The sequence below is a fragment of the Leptopilina boulardi genome, unplaced genomic scaffold, assembly GCF_019393585.1.
Source record: "Leptopilina boulardi isolate dan_hultmark-lab unplaced genomic scaffold, ZJU_Lbou_2.1 LbouV2_310, whole genome shotgun sequence".
In the NCBI taxonomy this organism is placed as follows: Eukaryota; Metazoa; Arthropoda; class Insecta; order Hymenoptera; family Figitidae; genus Leptopilina; species Leptopilina boulardi.
The window spans coordinates 1,688,603-1,714,668 of NW_026137875.1; the positions used below are offsets into that span (position 1 = coordinate 1,688,603).

At 21.4% G+C, this 26,066-nt stretch overlaps 3 protein-coding genes across 3 annotated transcripts; 1 reads left to right on the top strand and 2 right to left on the bottom strand.

The window, feature by feature from the left end:
* Positions 1-518: 518 nt before the first annotated feature.
* Positions 519-13,818, bottom strand: LOC127283620 (mitochondrial folate transporter/carrier). The gene is made up of 6 exons (XM_051308608.1): positions 13,345-13,818; positions 8,100-8,253; positions 7,353-7,605; positions 5,329-5,442; positions 4,988-5,133; positions 519-870 (listed from the first exon to the last, which is right to left on the bottom strand). Exons 1-6 carry the CDS (start codon positions 13,454-13,456, stop codon positions 678-680), a joined length of 972 nt encoding a protein of 323 aa, XP_051164565.1. The 5' UTR covers positions 13,457-13,818; the 3' UTR covers positions 519-677.
* Positions 13,819-14,364: 546 nt separating this feature from the next.
* LOC127283699 (N(G),N(G)-dimethylarginine dimethylaminohydrolase 1) lies at positions 14,365-18,724 on the top strand. Its single transcript, XM_051308720.1, has 5 exons — positions 14,365-14,844; positions 15,708-15,810; positions 15,904-16,001; positions 17,937-18,032; positions 18,148-18,724. The coding sequence occupies exons 1-5, from the start codon at positions 14,587-14,589 to the stop codon at positions 18,400-18,402; spliced, it is 810 nt and encodes a 269-aa protein (XP_051164677.1). The 5' UTR covers positions 14,365-14,586; the 3' UTR covers positions 18,403-18,724.
* Positions 18,725-22,068: 3,344 nt separating this feature from the next.
* LOC127283695 (probable malonyl-CoA-acyl carrier protein transacylase, mitochondrial) lies at positions 22,069-25,884 on the bottom strand. Its single transcript, XM_051308713.1, has 2 exons — positions 24,946-25,884; positions 22,069-22,732 (listed from the first exon to the last, which is right to left on the bottom strand). The coding sequence occupies exons 1-2, from the start codon at positions 25,728-25,730 to the stop codon at positions 22,291-22,293; spliced, it is 1,227 nt and encodes a 408-aa protein (XP_051164670.1). The 5' UTR covers positions 25,731-25,884; the 3' UTR covers positions 22,069-22,290.
* Between the last annotated feature and the right edge of the window lie 182 nt (positions 25,885-26,066).

The window sequence follows — 26,066 nt, forward strand, 5'->3', positions numbered from 1 at the left end:
TTAATCAACATTTTGTGTTGTTTTTTTTTTTAAAGTTAGTGAACAATTCTAATTTTCATCCAATTTTTATAAACAATAATTGATAATTTTTCTCTTTAAAAGATTCTTTACAATTCTCATTTTGTGTTTTTGTTAAAATAATGTTTTGTTTAAAAAATATAAAAAATAAAATTTGTTTATCAACTTTTCAACAAAATATTATTACGTTAATAAAATTCAACGAACAGAATTGTAGAAAATATTTCAAAGAGCAAAATAAGTTATTTTTTTTTGTAAAAATTGGATAAAATTTACAATTATTCAGCAAATTTAAACAAAAAATAATTATTATTTAACTCAACAAATTTTTGCGCAAAATAATTTATTATGAAAATCATATTTTCAAAATTTGATAAATTTTTGGCGAAAAAAAAAATCTCTTTTTTTTTAAATTCTTATAAAATAACAATCGAGGTATTATGCATGTAAATTAATAGTACTGTCTTTGAAATTTGTATTTCAATACGAAAAACAAAAAATTAAGACTTATTTTTTTTATTAAACTAATATAATTAAGAATATCTTTTCTTTTTTTTTCTATTCACAAAATAAAATAATTTGCGACTTTTTAAAATTCATTCTCTTTCTTCTACTATATTTAAAAATCATAAGCCATTGTTATCCTGAGAAGAGAGATTTTATGATTCCACTAATTTCTCTTTATTATTTTTAAGTGTATTTGTTGATGTCCCTTCGATAACATTAGGTTTCCTCAAGCCTAATAGGAGATGCGACACATTTTCATAGACAACAAGAGTGACGACAGTTGCTGGGATTACTCTTATTAGATTCATACTCAAACCCTTGTAAAAGCCGCGCCAACCTTCAAACCTGCAAAAAAAACCACCAGCAATACGTTCATACTAATTTTTTTTTTTAGAAAAAAAATTATATATTTTTTTTTTATTTTTAATAAAAGCTAAATAAAATAAAAATCCAATTATTAAAAGGAAAAAAAAAATAGTAGAGACCTGCGTACGATTCTTGATACAAAGTACGCTCTTAAATTTCAAAAGTTAATTGAAAATAAAAATTAACAAAAAAAAAAATATATTTCTGTGTAATTTATCTTTACATCAGCAATAAATCTTGAAAATTCAAAAATCGTACTGCTGGTGGTTTCACCTTTACCAACGGGACACATTTATTATGAGAATAAATTTCTCAAGATGTAATTAAAGTAGAATAATTCATTTTTTTATAAATATTAATATTAATGACTGAAAAAAATTATTACGAATTTAATTAATTGATTAGAATAACAATTGATAAAAAATTTTAGAAATTAAAAAAAAATGTTTCTAAATAAATTGTTCCTGTAATAATAATTTATAACAAAAAATAATTATAATTATTATTAATAAAAATAATTAATTTATTAAAATTAAACTTAAAATTTCTAATCACAGAAAACAACTAATTTCTAATTAAAGAATTTTATTAATAACTAAGTCACACATTTTTTTTTGTGCCAGCGTTTTGAAATTAATTTTTTTCCCCATTTTTTTTTTTTTTTAACCAATTCATTATTTACAGTTGAAAGGATATAAATAAATTTCTCCTATTATTTACAAGTTGGCGTGACAAGAAACCTTAACACTACTTTTTTTTTTTTCTTTTTTCTTTCATATAACTATATTTTTAGAATGCTCATTGCATAAAACGCTTATCACGAATTTAATCGAAGACAATAATAATTATCAATGTAGACACAAAACATGAGTGTATAGTTTTGAAATTTATATTATATTTTATTATTTTTAATATTTATGAAAAATGTTAGTTTAAAAGACGAAAAGATCCAACTCGTATTTTTTTGAAAAATTTAATTGTATTATTTTGAATTGTTAATTTCAATATAATTAATTTTTTTTTCGGCTAATTTTTCTTTTTTGAATTTAAATAGCCATTTATTTGCAATTAATTAACTAATAATTTAACTAAATTTTTTATTTGTTAAATGTATCGTATCGAACGCCATTATTATTTTATATATATATTACAAATTAACTTTGAGCTACATTCCCACTCTTAAAAATCAATTCAGATTATGTAAAATCTTAGTTGACATTTTTTTAACTACATTTTTTTTTATTATTTTTCACAATATTTGCAAATTATAATAAAAATCTAATTTATTTCGGTTAAAAAAAAATCAAATAGATATAAAGTAAAAAAAAAAAACTTTAAAATAATACATTTTTTGTAAATTAAATATGTAATTCTTCAATTTATGAATGACAAGAAAAATGTTTCTATTTCATCAATTAATTGGTGATGCACAAATATTTTCCACATTAGATTATTCGAAATTTTTCAGTTTTATTCAAAATTATCGAAAAATTTCTATTTAACTAAATTCCGATTTTAATAGAATTTCTATTTCTATCGAATTTTGAAATAATACAATTTAAAAGTGTCCAGAAAAATTTTCATAAAAAAAATTTACTTTAAGCTGAATTTTTATTTTACATTACTTTCATTTGACCGAATAAATATTTGTTAGAAAAATTTTGTCCCTAATTTTGTAATTAACTAATCAAAAAATATTGACGAAATTATAATTGGTTAATTTTAAAATTAGCGACCAAATTTTTCTGCCTACTATTTATTCGGACAAATGAAAGTTCGGTAAAATAAAAATTCGGCGTTTTAAAATTCTGTTTTAAAAGTTAATTTAAACAAATGAAAATTTGGCTAGAAAAAAAGTAAATGAAATTTCTGTGAAATGGAAATTCTCTAACTTAAAATTTCAGCTAAATAGAATTTATCTTAAATGAAAATTCTGTTTAGGGGAGATTTTAAACAATCAATCGTATGGATTAAAATTTTTATAAAATAAATAATAATAAAATTATATTTTTATAAAAAAAAATAATAAATAAAATTTATTTTTTATATAAAGTTCTGCTAAATAAAAATTCGATAATTTTTAATACAACTCAAAAATTCCAACAGATATAATTTGGAAAATAATCATATGACCCAATGAATTAATAATTGTATGAAATAAAAATAATAAAAAAAAAAACAAAGCGCTCTTCTTAGATACAATTAATTCTCTTATTCGAGAAATAATTTTTTTTTTTTTGAGCATAAGACATAGTTTATAAGAAACTTAAAATAATATTCTTTTTTTTTTAATATTAATTATTAGGCAAACTAGAGTTAAAATTGTCCTATATACAATATAATAAACACAATTTTTGTTTAATTTATATTGTATTCTAAGTTTATTGCATATTAGTCTTATCAACTAATAGGAATAATATTTGAATATAAGTTTTGCATTTCTAAATACCCTCTTTTCATGTGAGGGAATCACATCAAGATAAACATGCACAAACAACGCTTAAGTAGTTTTAACTCCTTATTTACAATGACCATAATATTGGATTAAAAATAAGCTCTTTTAAAAAAAAAAATATAAATAATTCAGATAAAATTGACAGAATTCGTTAAAAATCACAGTATCAAAAATAAAATGGAAGTTGTATTTTTTTCGATTAGATGATTTTTAAAATTAAGTTAAAATAATTGTTTGAAAAATGATAATACTTAAAAACTTTTTTTTTAAATCAAATTAGTAGACATTAAAATATATACGTCTTTACTATTCTAATATTAAAAAAAATCGATTTCATTTTTTCAATCTCTTTCCAAATTCTAATAATGATTAATAAAGAAAAATTCATTTGTATTTTTCTACAAATAACAAGTTATTAAATTTCCTTTAGAGAGCTTACTTAGGAAATAAAAAAAAAAAAAAAAAAAAAAATCCAAAAAGAACTACAAAAGCGAAAAATGAAAAATAATTTCACTTCAGTTAATGTGCATATTGTCTTATCAATGAATGGAGTTTTTGTGGAAATGTAGTTATATAGTTGTGTGTATGTGTGTGTGTGATAATAACCCGATACATTCACAGTTTTATTATTATCAATTAATGCAAATTGAAATAACACTTTCAACACAGACAATTTCTACCCTTCTTTAGAAGACAGAAATATGTATATATATATATATTTTTAATTTTCCTAATCTTCAGAGAACATTAAGATTTATGTGTCAGAAGCTTCCAGATCTATTCATATAAAATAATTCAAAATGAAACGAGATATTATTATTATTATTATTACATATTTGTAATACTGATTCACGTGTATGTGCATTCTTATAAATTAATGACAAATATTATGCTTTGAAAATCGAAAAAAAAAAAAAAACAAAATGTTTACAAAATCCGATTTTTTTCAGAAATTCAAAATATTTACAAAATCTCTCTCTAAAAAAAAAGAAACAGAAGTAATAGATAATTTATTTAGATTCTTCTGTCACATTAATAAATTAATTCTTAATGTGCCCCCAGCGTTTAAAACACTGACAACAATAACTCGAAATGTAACACTAGGAGAAAAAAAAATTGCTTTTGGAAAAAAAGATATTTTTTTAAAAAATGTTATTATTTATATGTAAATATTTTAAAAGCAATTTTTTCCCTTCAAGTGTAATTCATTTGTCCCGTTAAATGTGTTGAGAAATTATTTTCCACTAATTAAAAAATATTAATTATATACACGAAAGATTGAATTCTGCCGGGGAAATAAGAAAGCATGCAAACTGCATGATGCATTTTGCCTTAAGTCAATGTATGTTTTTTTTTCAGTCAAGGATTGTTTTTTTTTTTATCTAAACAAATAAGTACTGTGTGGATTTTATTTGCCCCTTTCTTTTTTTTTCGTTTTGCAAGATTTGTGCTATCAGCAGTTGGAAGTGTCTTACTTACACGGCAGAATTAATCTAACTATCTACACCGAGAACAAATTTTTTAATTGATGGAATAATATCATTAGTGTTTTCATAAAAAAACATAACCACAAGTATATTTGGTGTAACGTGTAACATATATGGTGATATGCCTTTATAAAAACCCTTAAAACCTTCTGACCTCCATGTCCTGTTAATGCAATCCACTGTTCCTCTATAGTCGTGATGTTGATCCTGTAATCGAGTCCTGACAACTTGATAGGGATAAGTGCAAATAGCTGCTACAAATTTTGACAATGCCGCAAATATCACATTGCTCACGTAGCCCTGTAAATTGTATAATTTTTTTTTTAACTATATTAAAAAAAAAAAAATTCTAATTTTTTTTTGCTATTCAAATTGATAGAAAAGATCGATAAATGTAAAAAAAATACAATTATAATGTATGGAATAAATAGAAAAATTTGCAAAAAGAAAATTTAATTTATTTAAATAAGGTTTTTTAAAAAAAGAAATACTTACTAATTTTGTGTCTAGTGGCATTCCTTTATAAATATTGTACCTAAGTTTTGATTCTTCATAAATAACAAATTGAATGCATCCATGTGTTACACCAAACATTCCAGGAACTAAACCCTGTAAATAATAAATTTAATTAAAAAATACTATTAAAAAGTGGTGCATGATTATTCCATAAGTTTGAATTTTCATTTTAAAGAATTTTATATAATTATTTTTCAAAATCGAATTTTTAAACGAATTTTGGAACATATGATTATCCTATAAAAATAATTAGTTACAATTTTCATTTTAAAGAAATCATAGAAGTATTTTTTTTTTTCAAATTATCATTTGACAAAATTTATTTTAAAACAAATTTTTACTTTACATAATTTTTAGATAGTAAATTTTTATTTTACAGAATTTCTCTTTACACAACTTTTTATTTCAAAGAATTCTAAATTTAATCGAATTTTAATTTAGCAGAATTCTTATTTAATACAATTTTAAGTGCTTCGAATTTTTAAAAATTAGAATTTCTAATTTAGCGAATTTTAATTTGTCCAAAATTTTTATTATGTACTAATTCGTATCACTTAAAATTCAATTGAATGAGAATATTATGTTAAGTTAAAATTCCGTTAAATTAGAATACTTTTAAATAAAAAATTTAGTAAAGAAAAATTTTGTTAAATAAAAATTAGTTCAAATGCTAATTCAATAAAGGAAAATTTGTCTAAAAAAATAATTATATCAAATAAAATTATTTACATTAAACATTCTAACTAATAATTATTTTTGTGGAATAATTATGTGCCACCGAATTTTAATTTAACAAAATATTAAGATACAAAATTCTTATTTGACAAAATTTTTATTTTACAAAAATTCCTTTTACCAAATTGTTTATTTGAAAGAATTCTAGTTTATTTGAAATTTAATTTAGCAGAATTCTCATTCAATAAAATTTATGTGATAAGAATTTTTTAATTGATAGAATTCATAAAAATGATGAATTTTCATTTGTCCGAAATTAAAAATGTCCGAACTGAACAATCACAAATTTTTTAGATAATTTCTAATTGAACAATTTTAAAAATTGCACGGGAATTTTTTTTTTTAGGTTATGTTTGTTCGGACATTTTCAATTTCGGTCAAATAAATATTTAGCGCTTAATAATGAGAATTCAATTAAATAATAATTTATGTAAATAAAAATTCAGACAAATAAAGATTCGATGAATTTGGAAATTTTGTCACTAAAAAAAAAATTCGAATCACATAAAATTCTCTTGAATGAGTATTCTGCAAAAAAAAAAAATCCAACTTAATTAGAATTCTTTCGAATAAAAAGTCAAGTAAAGAGAAATTCAATAAAATATAAATTCTGTCGAAAAAAAATTCGTTTAAAAAGGAAATTGTATCAAATGCTAATTCGAAAAATGAAAATTCGTCTAATAACTAATTATATCTAATGAAAACTCTTTAAAATGAAAATTCTAACTTTTGACTTTTATAGAATAATCATGCGCTCCAATTAAAAATTAAAACATTTTCTATATAATATTTTATTTTATTAAGGTCATGTGACTTTTGCAATTCAATATAATTATAAATATTCTTCGTATAGATTTTCTCGTAAAATATTTGATAGATTGAATTAAAATTTCGTAAAGAACTCAAAAATATTTTAAGGAATCGCTTGTTATATGTCAGAGTATTAATATTTCGTTAAAAAAAATTTATTTTTAATTTGCGTATTTAAAGAAAATTCAATAATGTTGACAATATAATTTTAGTTCATTTTAGTCAAAATATGTAATTTTTTAAGAATATATTTTTTTTTTTGACAAAAATATTGAATATACTCTGACACATGACGATTCCTTATATTTTTTAATTCTCTACAAAATTTTAGCTAAATTCTATTTAATATTTTGCGAGAAAACCTACGGAGAATATTTACACAGGACCTTAATAAATAATTGAAAATTTTTGTATTTATTGCATATATATATATATAGTTATTATTTAATTAAACTAACTTTATAAAAGCCCTTAAATCCCTCAGTTTTGAAAATTTTTCGAACTGCATCTATTATTCCTGAATATCTACGTGACTCGGGTAGAGCATTATCACCAGAATATTGTAAGCACATTCGCGTTTTAATGACCCACAATGGATTTGTTATAAGATTTGTAAATATACCAGCTTGAGCAGTCGCAAATAAACTCATTTTCACGCCAATAATTTTATTTGGATCACCATCTTGCAATCGATTTTTTATGGTTCTGTAGCTGTATATAAAAAAAAGACATATTTGCAAAAATTAAATTTTCCCCATCGACAGTTTTTTTAAATGAATAAAATCTTTTATATATACTATTAATCGAGGCTATTATGGTACTCGTATTTTTTTCCCAAAAAAAATATTTGCAGCACAAATTAACATAAAATTAAATCATAGTGGCATGAAAATTATATTTTTGAAAAAACAAAATTGATAAATTTTTTGCACATTTTTATGATTGATATTTATATATCTTTATTTTCACAAATCTTCAAACAAGAAAATTTTTTCCTCTTTATAAATTTTTTTTCTAATTTCTAAAGGCGAATTTACTAATAAAATTATAGTTACTTTTGTTTTTTTGCTAAAATTTCATCGAACAATAATTACAGCTGTGTCAAATTTGATAATTTCGAAATGAATATATTTTACAAATTAAAAACTAGCGTGTATCATTAATAGCTACGATTGATGGTAATTAATAAAATAATAAATAATTACAAAAATAAATAGAGTCCCCAAGATGCTCCCGATCCCAACATATTGGGCGAAACACCTCTATAAAGACCACGAATTCCCTCTGTTTTAACGATGTCCTGTATGCCACTTACAAGACCACCGTATTTGGGAATAGTTCGTATCATCCCATCATTGACTGAAAAAAAATAATTACAATACATTTTTCACATCTAATTTTCCAAACATTCTTCAATATTTATCAAAAAAATTTTGTAGAAAAAAAAACAACACAGACAAAATAAACAAGAATAATCATTCCATCATTAATTGAAAAAAAAAATTAAATATTTTACATCCACAATTTTCAAACATTGTTTCCTGGAATATTTATCAAAAAAAAAAAAAAATTTATTAAAGATAACAACACAAAACTGATAAATAGAATAATACAAAACAATAATTAACATTCTCTCTGTGCCTTGTGAAGATGTATTCTCACTTTATTACAATATATCAGAGAACAGGTCAAAAAGATCGTCATTATTGGTCAATATAATGATATAATTTTAATGGACTAGTTTTTATTTTATCGCAGTTCTATTTTTCAATGTATGAAAAATGTTACAAAATTTTATAAATTATAAAAATACATAATATAATAAATAAATTTTACCAAAAATTTTTTTGTATCTTGTCCATTAAATATTATTTTAATTTTTAGCTCTTTAATTTAACTTTCTTTGAATTTTTAGCCGATTTAACTTTTTATTTGTTAACTAGCAAAATTAAACGCACGCAAGCGCGCCAAATTGAGTATTTAATTGTTTGTTATATAAAGAAATTAAAGATTAATATTATCAATAATAATTTAATTTATTAGAATATTTATTACATATTAAATAATAATAATGAAAATTATATGTTTACAGGCCTCGGATTATACGACTTTTTCCGACATTTTTCAAAAATACGACTTTCATCGACTTATTTTAATAAAATGCGACATTTTTTTTTTACATTTGAAAAAAAATGTAAATAAAATACATTTTTTTAGTATAAAATTTATATCTTCTTCAGATCTTCTTCAATTAAAAGATTTAACAAATTTTGAACTAAAATGATTCTTCACTAAATTAATTATTTTTAATAATTTAAATGAAATAAATCACAAATTCAATTATATCTAAATTATTTTTTCAATTAAAATTTTTATGAAATTTAACAATTGTTTATAATTTAAAAAAAAATATCACAATAAAATTGAATTATTTTTTCAAAATATCAATTCAAAATAAACTAAAATTCAATTATTACCCGAAATTTTAATTCAAAATCAATTAAAAATTCAATAATTATCAAAAATTTTCAATTTAAAATTTAATTATTTACCAATTTTTTAATTTAAAATTAAATAAAATTCAATTATTTTCTAAAATTTCTGTTCAAAATTAATTATCCAAATTTTCAATCAAAAATGAACTTCAATTAAATTATTATCCAAAATTTCAATTAAAATTCAATTATTTCACAAAATTTTCAATTCAAAATGAACTGAAATTCAATTATTTTCCAAATTTAAAATCAAATAAAATTTCATTATTCTCAAAAATTTGAATTCAAAATTAATTGAATTTTCAATAATTTGAATTTAAAAGCATCTAAAATTTAATTATTTCTAAAATTTTCCATCGAAAATTTTTTTTTTTTAAAATTAATAATTTCAATTATAACTCTTAGGAAATTCAATTATTTTTAACTATTTTAATAATATTCTTTGAAAATTCAACTATCTGAAACCATTTTTCAATTAAAAATGATTTTCAAATTATTGTATATTTTGTCCGCATTTTCTAATAAATTTTTAGTGAAATCATCTAAAATTTTAATTACAAAACACTTAAAGTTTCAATTAATTTCAAAAATCTCAATTTTAAATCTTTGAAAATTCAATTAAATTTAAAAAATGTTTTCCAAAAATTGTTTGATAAATTATTTTTAGTTCTGTAAAATTTAATAATTGTTAGAAAATTAACAATATCTGTTGAAATTTAATTATTTCTAAAAATTTCAACTTTAACCCTTCGAAAAGGATTATTATTAAAAAAAAATTTGTTTATTTAAAAATCTGTAAAATATTTTTGTTAAAATAAAAAACAAATCCACTTTTTTTTGGAATATAAATCGACTAAAACGACTTTTTTTGTGTCTTTAAGTTAATTCAAGGCCTGTGTTTTTATAATTAATATTTAATAGGTATTCGTTGGCCCCTGGTACCTTAAAAATTAATTTTTAAAAATAAATTTTTTTCAAATTTCTATCTTGTACGAAATTTCCTGGCGCATCTTTTTTCTCATCATAAATTTTTTGTATTTGTATACAATTTTTGAATCAATATACAACTTTAAAAAAAAGTTTCTTTGGTAAACGTTGTGTACTTCAGCTTCGTGAATTGAATTTTCGAATTTGGAATTTTAATGAAACTTATTCCGAAATTTGGAAACACAATTATACAACTTTGGCAAAAATGAGAAAAAGAATTGTCAAAATTTGACACGTCATAAGATTACTATTCAAAAAAAAAACACGTGAAATCAGAAAAAGCCAACTTCAAGTTAGGACAGAAGGACAGACCAAGCATTTTATTATTATATAATTAATAATTAATTTTAAAAAAATAATTATTACTAAATTAAAAGAAAAAAAAAATACCAATGTAGAGACAAGGTTTGAGAACATCCTTCAAAAAGAAGTTTGCCACGTGTTTTTGACGCAATAGACAAGCTCCGTGTGATTTTGATACAAAGCCAAATATTATAATATAAAAATACGCAGTAAAATTACTAGAAATTTTCATTCACGAGTTTTAAATCAATGTATAATAATATTCCTGGCACAATTATTCTAATTTACGATATATTACAATTATTATTTGGTAGTTTGAAAAAAAGAGAGAAATTAAATGTATAATCAAAATGTAATACAGAAAAGAAAAATCAAATTTCAATAACGTTGGTGAAATTCACAAAGTTTATCATAAATGATTGAAAAAAAAAAAAAATTCAACTCCAAAACAACATTTTTTTGCCATTTTTGTAAACAAAATATAAAAAAGTAATTCGAGAATTAAATAATATAAATAATAATAAATAGGTAATAATAATAATAATAAATAATACTATTTATATAATATAAATAATAATTTTTTATATAAATAATTCAAGTATGTAAATTAAATTTAAAACCATAAAAATCCTAATTTCATGTAAATAATTTTATAATTTATTAATAAACAATTATTATATTTCAAAATTTTAATAATAATAAATCGATTTCAAATTATTATCTCCTTTTGTATTTCCTGGCATCTTATCATCATATTTTTCGTCTGATTCAATAAAAATTAGCAATTTTTTTACGTCGGTGAAATTTACAACGTTGTTTTTATGATCAACGATTAAAAATAAAAAATATTTTTCACGCACTAAAAAAAAATATTAAATTTTTTTGCTTACAAATTTTTATTTTTAAAAATTTATTAATCTAGAAAAACGTTGTACAAATTTTTTTTAGACAAAAAAAATTATAATAATTTGCATAGAAAAATAATTTTTCTTCTAATTCGTTGATTATAAACGTGAAATTTACTGACGTAATTTTTTTTGTGATTAATAATAATCGATTTAAAAAGGAAACAACACTATTGCTTTAAATATTTTTAATACTATAAATTATTTTACTCATTGAATTTAATGATAATTTTTTTTATTTTTATTTTATTAAATAAAAATCTATAGCAGTAAAATTTTACTGATGTGCCAGACGTTTTAGATGATATTTTAATAGAGATAAATATATATATATATATGATAATGCTACATTTCTCGAATATTTTCACACTTTGAAATAAATCTATTTATTTCAAACCAACCACCGTCATTTATGCATTGTGGGTTGCTGATTCTGAGAAAAGAATTTATAAATATGTATAAGGAAAATTGAAAAATCTTGTTTCATTGTTTTTAACCAAAAATTCTTTTTAAATAACTTGAATTATTTGTAACTTTTATTGTTCTTAATTATAACAAAATTATTATTTATATATTCAAATTATAGTATTATTTATATTAAATTCATGATAAACATTATTTTTATTTATGCGAAATACTAAAAATTGTAATTGTTTACAGCTAAAAACAAAAATAGACAAAAATAATTTCATAATTTTTAAATTACTTTTTCTAGTATATTTACACGTATAAACGAAAGATGTAGAAGATTCTAGCAATATGTATTGATAATTAAGATTATTATCACATTAGGTATATTTCCAAGATATTTATATTGCAAAATCATTTTCAAGAGCAATACCAAAATAGTCACACACACGATCGCTAATTAATTTTCAGTATTTAAATTTTAAAAATTAAAATACTATTCTTCCTCTCGCATAATTCTATAACAATAAAAAAATAAAAAAATATTTAAATATAAATAAAAAATAATTTCCAAATTTGGCTATAAGAGTAGCTTGTGAGTCGTTACAGGAAATTTATTATTTTGTTTACTTGAATTTTTGTTGAGATGAACCATTCACATATGACGTCACTCTATAAAGAACAAGGAAATTTTTTTTTTTTTTTCTAGGGCAAAACAGTTTAATAAATAGATTACAAAATTTGTATATATGTCATTAAAAGAACTATTTTAATATTTTAGTTTTACGTTCCATATTTAAACATATTTTCGTATTAAAATATTACTTTTAAATTTATTAAGAAAAATTAAATCGATGATTTGTACCAATAAATCGAATCCTACAAATCATTATTCAATATTTAAGGGGAAAAAACCCAAGTAATTTATATTAAAAAAAGTACAGGCCAAAACATGGAGGCCTTCAGCGTAAAAAAAAAAAATTTTCCGTCTATTAAAAAGTAAATATTTTTAAAGAAAATATTCTTTAAAACTACATATGAGTAAATTTATAAAAAAATTACACTAATTTTGACATAAAACGGTTAAAGGGCAAAGTTTAAAGGCTAAAAAGTATGATGCAAGCTTTGATTAAAAGTTGAAAGGAAATGACAAAACACATGTAAAGATTCACGTTATATCTACATATATATATATATATATAAAAAAAAGGTATCACACACCAATGAAACTTTCTAACAGAGACAAAAAACCACGTGCTTGGAAATGATCATTATAGTGAAAGGGAGAGTCAGTGACGATCGATCAGCTGACAGTTTTAAAAATCATAATTTTTTTTTTTTAAATATCTTACCTGCAAATCTAATTTTCAATAGATCCAATGGATGTAGGAGCATAGTTGAAATTGTGCCACCAGATAAACCGGCGACAAAATGCTCATAATTAAACATTTTACTTTTATTCATTATTTCTTTATTTGTTACCGAATTGGTGAAATCTGTTTTGTGTGCATCTTTCCCCAAAATACTAGCAGAATTCAGATTTGCTCCTCGGCATGCCTTTTGATCCACGTCAGGCACTGTTGCACTTTTTGATATCGCGAGAGTGGCTTTTTGCAAAATTATTTATTTTTATTTCTTTTAGGATCACAAATTATGCAATTTTTAGATGAAATATCGCGTTCATTTGCATCATGCCGAAATGAGACTTGTTTTTTTTTTTACAATAATTGGATGAATTTATACGGCCGAACAAGACAAAGAACAAGGATAGAAAAATTAAAGAACGAGCAGCAGCAGCTTGCTTCACTTTACAGAGAATGCGCAGTGAAAGATTTCAAAACATTTGAGGTTAGGTTAATGGGAACATGCGCATTTGCTACTTGTAGATTTAGGCATGCGTGAAAAGATTCTCAATATTTTATTGGTTATTTTTAAAATGGTTACCTTCTTACCGCGGAAAAAATGACCAATCGAATTTTGTCATAGCTGATGAAGAAGCTTCTTCAAAACACTTTTACCATCAGAGCAAATGTGACTTTAGTGCGGATACTTTAAAATGTATTTTTTTATTATTACAATAAAGCTTCTTACGTTCGTTAAAATTAGTATGTCTCAATCCAAATTTAATATATTTTCAAAAATAGAAAAAAAATTATATTATTTTACCCCCTAAAAATATGCAACCCGACATACAGTACTGTAATTTCTCCATAAATATCCATAAAATTGAGAAATTATATATTGCAATATTAATAATTATTTTAATTAATATTTCAAATTGTTTTTTGTTTCAAAACAGAACAATTTTTTTTTAATGGTTACTGATTTATCAACTGTGTTTCACTTTCAAATAATATTACGCAAGCGCCAAAGCGTCCCGGGATTTTGTGTCGTCTGTTCTCTTCTGCTTTCTTTGTGTGTCACACACAGAACGCTCCGTCGAAACGTCAAATAGATAGAAATTTTCTAAAGATTCAAAGAAAATAAAAAAATTTGCAGTGAATTTGATAAATATTTTCTATTTAAAGAAAGTGGGGGTTTATTTAATGAAAGTGTGAGTGAAGTGTTTATTGGAATTTAATGAAAATACAATAATGCCGCTTCACAGATATACACACGCAGTTCTCTGTCGAATTCCACTTTCTTTGGGTACAAAAGGCGAGGTCAATGTCGATGAAGCACGTCTTCAACATTCAGCATTAGCCGAAATTCTTCGTGAATTTGGAATTGATGTTGTTGAAATGCCACCAGATGAAAGTTCACCACTTTGCGCTTTTGTCGAAGACATTGCCGTTGTTTGTAACGGTATTGCACTGATCGCTCGACCTAACGAACCATCTCGCATCAAAGAGGTATGTATATATAATAATTATAGTGTTTTTTTTATTTTATTCTACATAATATCTTTCCGTTATTTTACCTATTTTCAATCTTTTTTTTTTTGGTGGCTATAAATCTTTTCTCTCTAATCATCTGTTTTGTGTCATAACCTTATTTTCTGGATTTTTCAATTCTTTCTCGTAAAAGTTTTATCGATATCGTTTTTATTTATATTATTATAATTATATCAAATTTTACATTTTTTTTTGGAAAATAAAAATTCTTTTGGGTCTTTACAGAAAATTTGAATTTAATACTTTTGATTTATGTGAATTTTTGTAGATTGTGACATTTTATTAATTTTCAATTTCATATGAAAGTTTTTCGATATCATTTTTATTTATTAATATTAATTATAGCAAATTTTATATTTTTTTTTGGAAAATAAAAATTCTTTCCGGCCTTTTCAGAAAACTTCGAAATTTTTGATTTGTGTGAAATAAATTTTGTAGATTATATATATGACATTTTGTTCCTTTTAAAAAGTTCTACACTAATTTAATTGAATTAAAAGGATAATTGGCCTCAGGGACATAAAACCAGATACTTTAATTTAACATCATGTATCCTGTTGTATAAATTCAGAAACTATTTTCATTCGTTTGAAACTCTATAATAATTCTTAATAAATGATGCGCAAGCACTATTTTAAATTTTTGTCGTCTCGAAGATTGATGGAAGGAATTTAAAATGCAAATTATGATAAAGAAATTAAATTACAAATAAGAACAGATTTTTTTTTTTTTTTTTAATTAAATAAGAAAATTTGTAACTAGAAACTTTTGAATGAATTGTTTTTTTATAGAAAGAAAAAAAAATGGAATTATTTTTGCAGATAGACAGTATTAAAGCGGTATTAAAAAAAGAATTAGAAATTCCTCTCATTGAAATTGCTGATAAAAATGCAAGACTCGATGGAGGTGATGTACTTTTCACAGGTAATGAGATTCAATGTAATAATATTACAATGGAAATAGTGTAATTGTAAAGGAAATGAAAATAATGTTGTAATAAAAATATTAATGATATAGGACGTGAATTTTTCGTTGGATTGTCCGCACAAACAAATGAAGCAGGAGCACGTGCTATTGCTGCCGCTTTCCCAGAATATCCTTGCGTGCCTATTAAGGTCAGTTTTACGATGGTTATAAACATACTTTAAAATTTCATTAAAATATATCCTTTAAAAAAAATAATAATAATAAATAACAATAATAAAATTAATAATTCAGTAAGTTCATTATATTTCTCATAAATTTGTTGGGGCCTCTTCTTAGAAAAATATTATACAATTGTGTCAGAATTTTTCAAACGAATCATTTAAAATTTTCAAAAAGTAATTTTCAAATTATTTTGTTTTACTTTTATAAATTTTTTATAAATATCTTATTTTATTCATTGTAACATAATCTGCAATTCTATTTTTTTTTTTCAATTTCGTTCAAAGAAACGGTAAAAAATAATTATTTAATAAAAACAATTTGATTTGTTTATAATTTTTGAAGAAAATATTATTAAAAATTATTGGAAAAAATTTGTAGAAAATGTTTCAAGGAGTAAAATAAGTTATTGTTTATAAAAATTGGATAAAAATTGCAATTTTTTTTGTGTCTGAACTGAAAGAAAAAAATCAAAACGTTAAAAAAAAAATTATTTGACACAAAATTTTTTGTCTTAACATAATTTTTTCTGAAAAGTTTATAACTATATCTTTAATTTGAATAAAAATAATTATTAAAAATTAAAAAAAAAATTTTTTTTTTACAATTTTGGGAAAATGTAACATTTTCTTGTATGAGAAATTTATTATTTTCTGATTTGGTAATTTTTTAATTTTAAATGATTTCCTTCTATAATACTTTCTTATGTTTGGAAACACGAAATTAGGTAAAATAAAAAATACGTTCGACTTTTTCGACTTTTATCGACATTTTTTAACTCATTTTAATAAAATATGACTTTTTCGACTTTTTTAAAAACATTTTTTAAACAAAATACGACTTTTTTTTAGTATAAAATTTGCATTATACAAAACTGAATTATTAAATAAATATTAACTAGAATTCTTCGCAAAATTAATTATATTCAATAATTTTAATTAAGTTCTTTAAAAATTCCATTATTTAAAATATTTTTCAAATGAAAGTTCTTTTAAATTCAATTATTGTCTAAATTTTGTAAAAAAAAAAAATTCAATTAAAATTTATGAAAGTTTCGATTTAAAATCTACTGCAATTCAATTATTATTTCTAAAAATTTTAACTTTAAATCATCAAAAATTTAATTATTTCTAAAATTCTTTGGAAAATTAATTATTTCTAATAAATTTAATCAACATTTTCGAAAATTTAATTTTTTTAAAAATATTTTCCAATTTAAAATCCTTTAAAATTCAATTATTATTATCAAAAGCTTATAAAAAAAAACTTCAGCAATTCAAATTATAAAAAATTTAATTTGAAAATCTCCAAAAATTCAATTACTTCTATTAATTTTAACTACAGCTTTTTCAAATTTTAATTGTTTTTAAAATTTTTTCTATAAATTCATTTTTTTTTCAATATTGAGTTTTTCGAAAATTTAATTATTTAAAACATTTTCTAAACTTTTGAATTTGAATAATTTGCAAAAATCAGATTAGAGAATTAATAAAACTCATTTTACTTCTAATAACAATTGTTTGATAATAATAATAAAATGTTTATTATCTAATTGTATTTATTGAAAATAAGAAATTGACTTTTTCGATTTTTCTTGTAATGTAAATCGACTAAAACTTCTTTTTTTCTTCCCCTAAATTCGATCCAAAGCTTAAAAATATCAAAAAATTAAATACCATAATAGTTTATTATAAAAAAAGATTAAAAATAATTTAATCTTGTAAATTTAATGTATTTTTGTCACTAAAATTTATTAAAATAATATTTGGAAAAAGTGATGGACACCCTGTCAAAGGCACCTTTTCATTAAAGAAAAAAAAATTTTTTTTTTAAATTTTCACAGGGGCCTAACCTCTCATAATATTGAAAGTTTTTTTTAAAAATATTTTAAAACTATTTTACAGGTTGCTGAAACTAAACGTTTAAAATCATTAGTTTCAATGGCTGGACCGGATGTTATTTGCGTTGGTTGCGGTAAAGAAGCTCAAGAAGTTTTAAAGGTAATTTTATAAATAAATTCTTTAGCTAATTATTATAATTATTGCTATTAACTTAATAATTCTTTTTTAATTAATATTTAATTTTTTTTTTTTAATAATTATTAATTTTTCACAGAGAATTGAAAGAGAAGCGACTTATAATTATCAAACTCTCACAGTACCAGAGGATTCTGCGGCAAATGTTCTTTATGTGAATGGAACATTAATTCATCGATCAGAGGAAGAAATTCCCGAATCAAGTAAAGTATTTGAGGAAAGAGTTGAATTTCCAACAAGATCACTTCACATGTCTGAATTAGCAAAAGTCAGTTCAGGTTTGTCTTCTTGTTGTTTATTAGTCCGTAGACCTCGTCACATTCGTAGTATTTAAAAAGTTACACAGTATTTAAAAACGAGAAGAAAAAAAATTAAATCTATCTACTGATTTGCTTGAATGAAAATGAAGAGAAAAGAAAAATTATTATAAAGAATTCAAGAAAAAAAAAAAAAAAAAAGTAGAATCATAAAAATTTTGTTTTATGCATTTTTAACTATAAAGTTACCGATGAATTTAATGCAGAAACTGCCAATTTAATAATATTATTATTTTTTTGACATAATTAGCAAATTCTTGTGAGATGAAAGCACAAAATGTGAGAGAACGAAACGACTGAAGTATTAAATATCGAGAAGTTTAATATATTTCATATTAATATATTATTGATGAAGGAATAACAAGAGAAATAATTTATTGTGAAAGACGGTTAACAAGTTACTTCTAATTCTGAAATTCAAGGCCAAATATTTTACTTGATATTTATCAAGTATTCCACGTCAAATTAGACACTATTTTGCATTTATATCCCCGATTTTTTTTTCAAACTTTTTTTTTTGTTTAGTACCAAATTGAAACTAGCTTTCATGATTTAAAAAATTTTTTTTAGCAAACCGTTTAAGAAATATGAATTTTTCAGAATTTTAATGATTTTTTATTTTTGAATGCTTATGACTTTCTTAAAAATACAGAAATTTTAAAAGTATTTTTTTTTTAATTGTGTGTTTTTTATGAACTTTTCTAAAAATTGATGCATAAAATTCTAGAAAAATAATTTACTGTTTTTTGCATTTTAATGATTAAAATTTTATTTTTGAAACTGTTTGTAACGTTTAATTTTTTTTTTTTTAAAAACTACTTTTTACAAAAATTTTAAGCCTGGGAGTTTATTATGGAATTTCAAATTCACTTTTAATTTCGGTTTCAATTTCTCTTATTTTTAATTTAATTTTAATTTTGCTTCTAATTTTAAATTAAATTTTTTTTTTAAATTCTACATATTCTAAAATTCTACATAAACTAAAATTAAAAGGAAAATTAATATTGAAAATTAGTGTTTAAAGTGGAATTGAAATTGAAAGTAAAATTTGAAACTGAAAATTGGTGAAATTGAAAGTAAATTTGAAATAATTTATGTCGAGAACCAGAAAATAGTCTTCAAATTTATTTTTTTCTCTGCGTTCTTTGGGTAAAATATGCAAAATTTTCAACAAAAAAAAAATTAAAGAATACAGTTTTATGAATAAAAATTTTAATCTTTAAATTGCAAGAAAAATTGAATTATTTTTCTAGAATTATTTTCACCGTATTTTCAAAAAGTTCACGTAAAAAAATAATTTCAAAAAAATCGGACATATAAATGCAAAATATTTGATTTATCGTGGAATACCTCTAATATTTATTATTTTATCAAAAACATTTTAAAAGACATTTTTAACTAAACAAAAAAAAACAAAATAAAATAAAATGGAATACTTGAGCCCTGTTACAGATTTTAATGTGTAGATTGTTGTCAATTTGACAGAAAAAAGTAATAACATATAGATGTTTTAGAAATTGAGAAAGTACAGTCGTTTACTATATATATATAATAATAATAATTATTGCCAAGAGAAATATTCTCTATGACTGAAATGACTTTCCAAGAATGAAAAACATTATGGTATTTTACATACCATGTTTGACTGATTCTCTATATGTAGATAGATTTACTCGATTAATGAAAAAAAAATAACATGAAGTTTTAAACTTCAATCTATTATTATTATTATTAAACATATTTCGAGAAAAATATTTAATGATGATGTTTTAAACGTCAATTCAAATTTTAGAAGCTGATGGGCTTAAGTATGCTTCTAGTCTATATAAAAAATAAATAAAAAAAAAATGGTGTTCCAAGAACACTACTATTATTCAATCGTACAAAATAAAATCTATTTTATTTGTTTTGTCAATATTTTTTTATAATAATAAGTGCGATGCTTTTATAATCGCATAACATAGATTTCTTTTCTATAAATATACAATATATACGAAAGTGATTGAAATTTTCATGTAAAACCTCAATATATTGACAAATTATTGAATTTTATGCTTAAAAATTATTTTTTAATTTTTAATCGATTTTTATCAATTTTTAAATTAATATTTTACTATACATATGATTTTTATATTTTTATCAGTTAATTTTAATTAACTTATCATTTTTGTAAATATAGTTGCAAAAAATATTTCTTCAAATATTAGAGGAAGGGTTCACGTCAATTTAACATATCTTCGATTTTTACATATTTTATTTGGATTAAATTTTATTTTATTTTATTTTTTTTTTGTATTCTATGAAAAAGAATTCCATGATTTTTGTCAAATTTTTTCATCAAAGACTTTTATGAATTTTTTCCATAAAAAAATATTAGTTAGAATTTTCATTTTAAAGAATTTTTATTAGATATATAATTATTTTTTTGACGAATTTTTATTTCTTGAATTATCATTTGAGAGAATTTCTTTTTAAATGAATTTTTACGTATTGATTTTTTTTTGTTATATTTTTTAAAGAATTCTATTTATTGTTTTTTAATTGAGTTTTATAGGAGGTTTAATTGAAAATTTCATAAAACTTAAAAAAAGAGAAAAACTGTAATTTATAATTTTTTACGTTTATTTTCTTGACTTTAATTTATTACTTGCGCACAATTTTTTTCTACATTGTATTTAATTTTCATTATATTTCGACAAAAGTCGTAACGAAGTAATTAAAAAAAAAAAAAAAAAATTTATGATAATTTATGGAAATTATTCTCTATATTTCTGAAATATAATATTAGAAAAGAAAAGAATTTTTATTTTTTCTTGTAAAATAAAGAATTTTTTTTTTCTTAATAAAAAGAATAATAAAAAAATAGGGAAAACTGTTTTTTATTTATATAAAAATAAATTAACTCATGAAACATTAGGTATTTGCAAATGAATTTGCAGTTTATTTTGTAGTTAAATGATTTTCGTCGCAATATAATGAAATGACTTTTAGGGTATTTAAATTATATTTAAGATTTGAATCTCACTGTCCGGTTAGATAGTAACGTACACATTCTCAAAAATTATTTCCTATATTTTAAACCTAATATATATATATATATATATATATAGACATCAAGCAATGAATACGAAAAAATTTTAAATAGTTGTTAATAAACTATAATAAATGTACATACGCAATTATGAAAAAATTTAGAAATTTAAATAATCAGGAAACTTCTGTATCGTCGTCATTATTGTAGGAAAAATTTTGTTTTCCAGAAAAATATGTAAAAATTTCTTTTAGCTTCGTTTTTAAAAAAAAACTTTTAGCTAAAAACAATTAATTTTGCACAATAGTAAAAAAAACGCTTGTGATAAAAGAGAAAATTTTTACATTATAATTACCGATTAATATTTTATTATTATTAATTTATTAATATTAATTCATTAATATTAATACAGAGATTAATAAATCATTATATTAATGAAATAATATAATTATTATTATATTATAATAATAATAATACTAACAATATAAAATAATATGAATTAACATTAATAAATTAATATTAAATTTTATTAATAATTTTGCTACATTCGTACAAAAACATTGTATACAAATTTTAACTACAATGATTTTAAAATCAAGTCTCAGTTGTTTTTTTTTGCTCTTTAATGAGTTTTTAATAAAACAAAAAAAAATACCATTTAAAATAGAATTTTATTTTAAGAAAAACCTTTTTTAAAAAAAAATGTAAAATTTTTTTTTTAATTGTACAAAACAATAGGCATTGCGATATTTAAAAATTATTTTCAATACCTTTCGTTGAATCAGAATATCAACAATAATAGGAAAAAAAAAAAAAGTTATATATTTACTAAATATTATAACTGGCTCATTAAATTGAAAAAGGAAATAAAGTGTCAAACTGAATAACACCAGTTGTGAGCTTTACTATTAATTGATTTTAAAGTACTTTTTAACATTCCCTGTGATCCAACATCAAATGTCCTTGGATAAGTAGTTCCTGGTGGTCTTGAATATATTTTTTGCATAATTTGTTCCCATTTTACTGACTGCACTAATTGTTTTAATAAATTTTTTCTAATCATTTCTGGTGTGTTATAATTTTTGGCATTACAATTAGCGTACACTGTTACTCGTGGTTCTTCAATTAATGTATTATTTAAAATTGCCTTGAATGGTTTAATTGCTGGTTGCATCAATGGCGTGTGAAATGCTCCTGAAACTGGTAGTCTTCTTACATTTTTAAAACCCATTTTTGCACTATTTTCTTGAATATATTTAAGGGCTTCATCATTTCCACCAATTACTTTACCTTGAGTGTGTACATAAATTGCAATTCTAGAAGAATCGAAGAAAGAAAATTATTTTTTAAATATTGACAAAATCTCACGTCGGTGAAGTTCACAATGTTTATGATAAACGATTGAGAAGAACAAATATTTTTCAATGTAAATTATTATTATATTTGATCTAAAAAATTTTTTGCAATATTTTTTAATTAATAATATTTTTTGAAAGAAAATTTCTATTCATTTTATTAATTCTGTAATGAGAAAAACTCTATAAGAATATTATCAATAAAATTTATTTCGAATATTTCAGAATCGAACTAATTATAAGACAAAGTTTCAAAATTTTATTTAAGTAGGACAAATTTAAAAAAAAAATTCTTAAAGTTCAATTTTTATAATTTTTTGAAGTATGATTTAAGCAATTTACTCGAATTAAAATTTTTTGCCATAGTTTTTAGTTTTGGTGGTCAAAAAAAATTTCAGACAATACTTAATAAAGTTTTATAGATTTTTAAATAAAAATTTTTTTTAAATAATAATTTTGGAAGAGTTAAAGTTGAAATTTTTAGAAATAATTGAATTTCAAAATATTTTGTTAATTTTCAGATAATAATTAAATTTTACAGAAATAAAAATAATTTATCAAAAAATTTTAGATAACATTTTTCAAAAGTAATTAAATTTTCAAAGATTTACAATTTTGATTTTTGAAATTAATTGAACTTCAAGTGATTTTTAATTTAAAACTTTGATGATTTCACTAAAAAATTTATTAGAAATTTGCAGACAAAAATACAATAATTTGAAAAGATTGTAAGCGAAAAATGGTTTTATATAGTTACATTATTTTCGAAGAATATTATAAAAATCATTAAAAGTAATTTAATTTCAGGAGAGTTATTTAATTGAAATTATTAAATTTCCAAAAATTTTTGAAATAATTAAATTTTAGAAGCATTTAAATTGAAATTTTTGAAAATAATTGAATTTCAAAAGATTTTGTTAAATTTCAGACAATAATTATAAAAAGAAATTTTTTTAATGATTTCTATTGATGAAGAATTTATTAGAAATCACATAAGAAAATTGAATTCCAAAAGTTTTTAATTGAAAAATGCTTTCAGATAATTGAATTTTCAAAGAATATTATAAAAATCATTAAAAATAATTGAAATTTTTGCAAATAATTAAATTTTAAGTGATTTTATGAATTAAAATTTTTTTGTAATTTTATTTGCTAATTTTTTTAAAATTATAAATCAATTATTAAATTTCATAAAAAATTTTAATTGAAAAATAGTTTAAGATAATTGAATTTGTAAAGAAATTCATTAAAATTATTCAAAATAATAATTATTAAAAATAATTAATTTAGTAAAGAATTTTATTTAAAAAATTTGTTAAATAATTGAAATAAAGAAGATCTGAAGAACATCTGCATTGTATACTAAAAAAAAACGTATTTTGTTTAAAATTAAAAAAAAAAAAAAATGTAAAAAAAAAGTCAAAAAAGTCGCATTTTATTAAAATAAGTCAAAAAAATGTTATATTTTTGAAAAAAAAGTCGTATAATCCGAGGCCTGTTAATTGAATATAAAATTTAAATATAATTTACTTTATATCATTGTTTTCAAAAATTTAATTTTTTTCACTTTATAAGTTAACAATTACATTTATTCATTTTTTTTGGTACAAAAAATATTTTTCTATGGAAATTAACGATACTGAAGTATGCAACGTTTATGATAAACGAATTTTTAAATAAATAATTTTTTAGAATGAAAAATTCTTTAATTTTTTTGCCTGAAAAATATTTCTTGTAGTTTTTATTAATCAACAAATTATAAAAAAATATTTTAAAAATCTTTATAATACATCAAAAACTTATAATTAGTTGAAAGAATATTTTCTTTTTAAACTTTTTAAGGTTTAATATTACAAAATTTTGAAAAGCATGAATTATGGGACAATTTTAGTTTTTAATATTTAAAAATTGTCATTTTTTTTTTTTTTTTGATAAAAATATTCAAATATTTCTTTGATGCTTTTATTATTAAATTTATCGTTTAAATATTTATTTTAAATAAAAAACAAATAAATTAGAAATGAATTTTTGAAAAATGTGACGTAAGTAAAAAGAAATTTTTATTTAAATCGAAAAAATATATATGATTTTTATCAGTGCTTGAAGAAAAAAATTAATTCATTCATTTGAAATTTTCTAACTTCAGGCATATTAGTGAAATTTAAATTTCTTACCGACAAACAGCATCACTGAATCCTAAATCTCTTGCCCAAGCTTCAGCATCCTTACAACTTTGAGAAACATTTGATTCAGCTTTTGTGTAAACATACAACATTCCTTGTTTCGAATATTGAGAAGCTTTTGCCATTGCTTTTGCTCTTTGATGAACAAGTCTAAGACCAGATTCATAATTAATTGCTCCCGAGAATATTAATGCAGTCAATTCACCAACACTATATCCAGCAACACATCTACAATTATCCAAAACATTGGGTCGATCTTCAATTAATTTTTCCAAAGCGGCCAAACTTGCAACAACTGTTGCTATTTGATTGAATTCCGTTTTATCAAGTTCACTTTGTGGTCCTTCTAACGTTAATTTTTTCAAGTCATAATTTAAAATTTCACTCGCTATCGAATACATTTCTTTAACACGTGGAAAACGTAAATATTCTTTAATCATACCAACTTTAAGTGTTCCCTGTCCGGGAAATAAAATAATTGAATTATCATTTGGTAGAACTTTTGGTTCTTCGGTTTTTGTTTGTAAATTCACTGGTGCAGTTTCGGGATAAGGATTCTTTATCCAATTACTATCATCTGCATCGCTAAAAGTTGTAGCATTTTCAAGAAGTTCTGTAACTTCAGATGTTTTTAAATCGTCGGGAAAATTATTTTCCAATGACGATGACGATTTATCGATGAAAGAACGATTTAAATTGTACGAAACGGATAAATACCGGTGATGGGCAAAAGTGAGGTTAGAAAATGTTTTATTTAAAATTTTTCGATACAACATGATTGAATGTCTATAAAATGTACATCACTCTCTATTAACAAGTTGTTGATATAATGTGAAAGTTAAAAATTTATTTTTAAACTTTAAGAAAATATGTAATTTTACAAATAAAAAAAATTCACCACATGGCAATATACATTTCTATTGAAAATGTAAACAATTTTCTAGAGAATTTAGTGCGTGAAATGTCGATAAAGAAACATTCAATTCGTTTTATCGACGCTATTTATTGTGCGTGGGAAAAATTAAAAAAAAAAAATTTTTTTTGAATGAAAAGAAATAATTTTTGCGAAAAATAATATCAAAAATACAAAGCTTTTTTAAATATTCTAAATT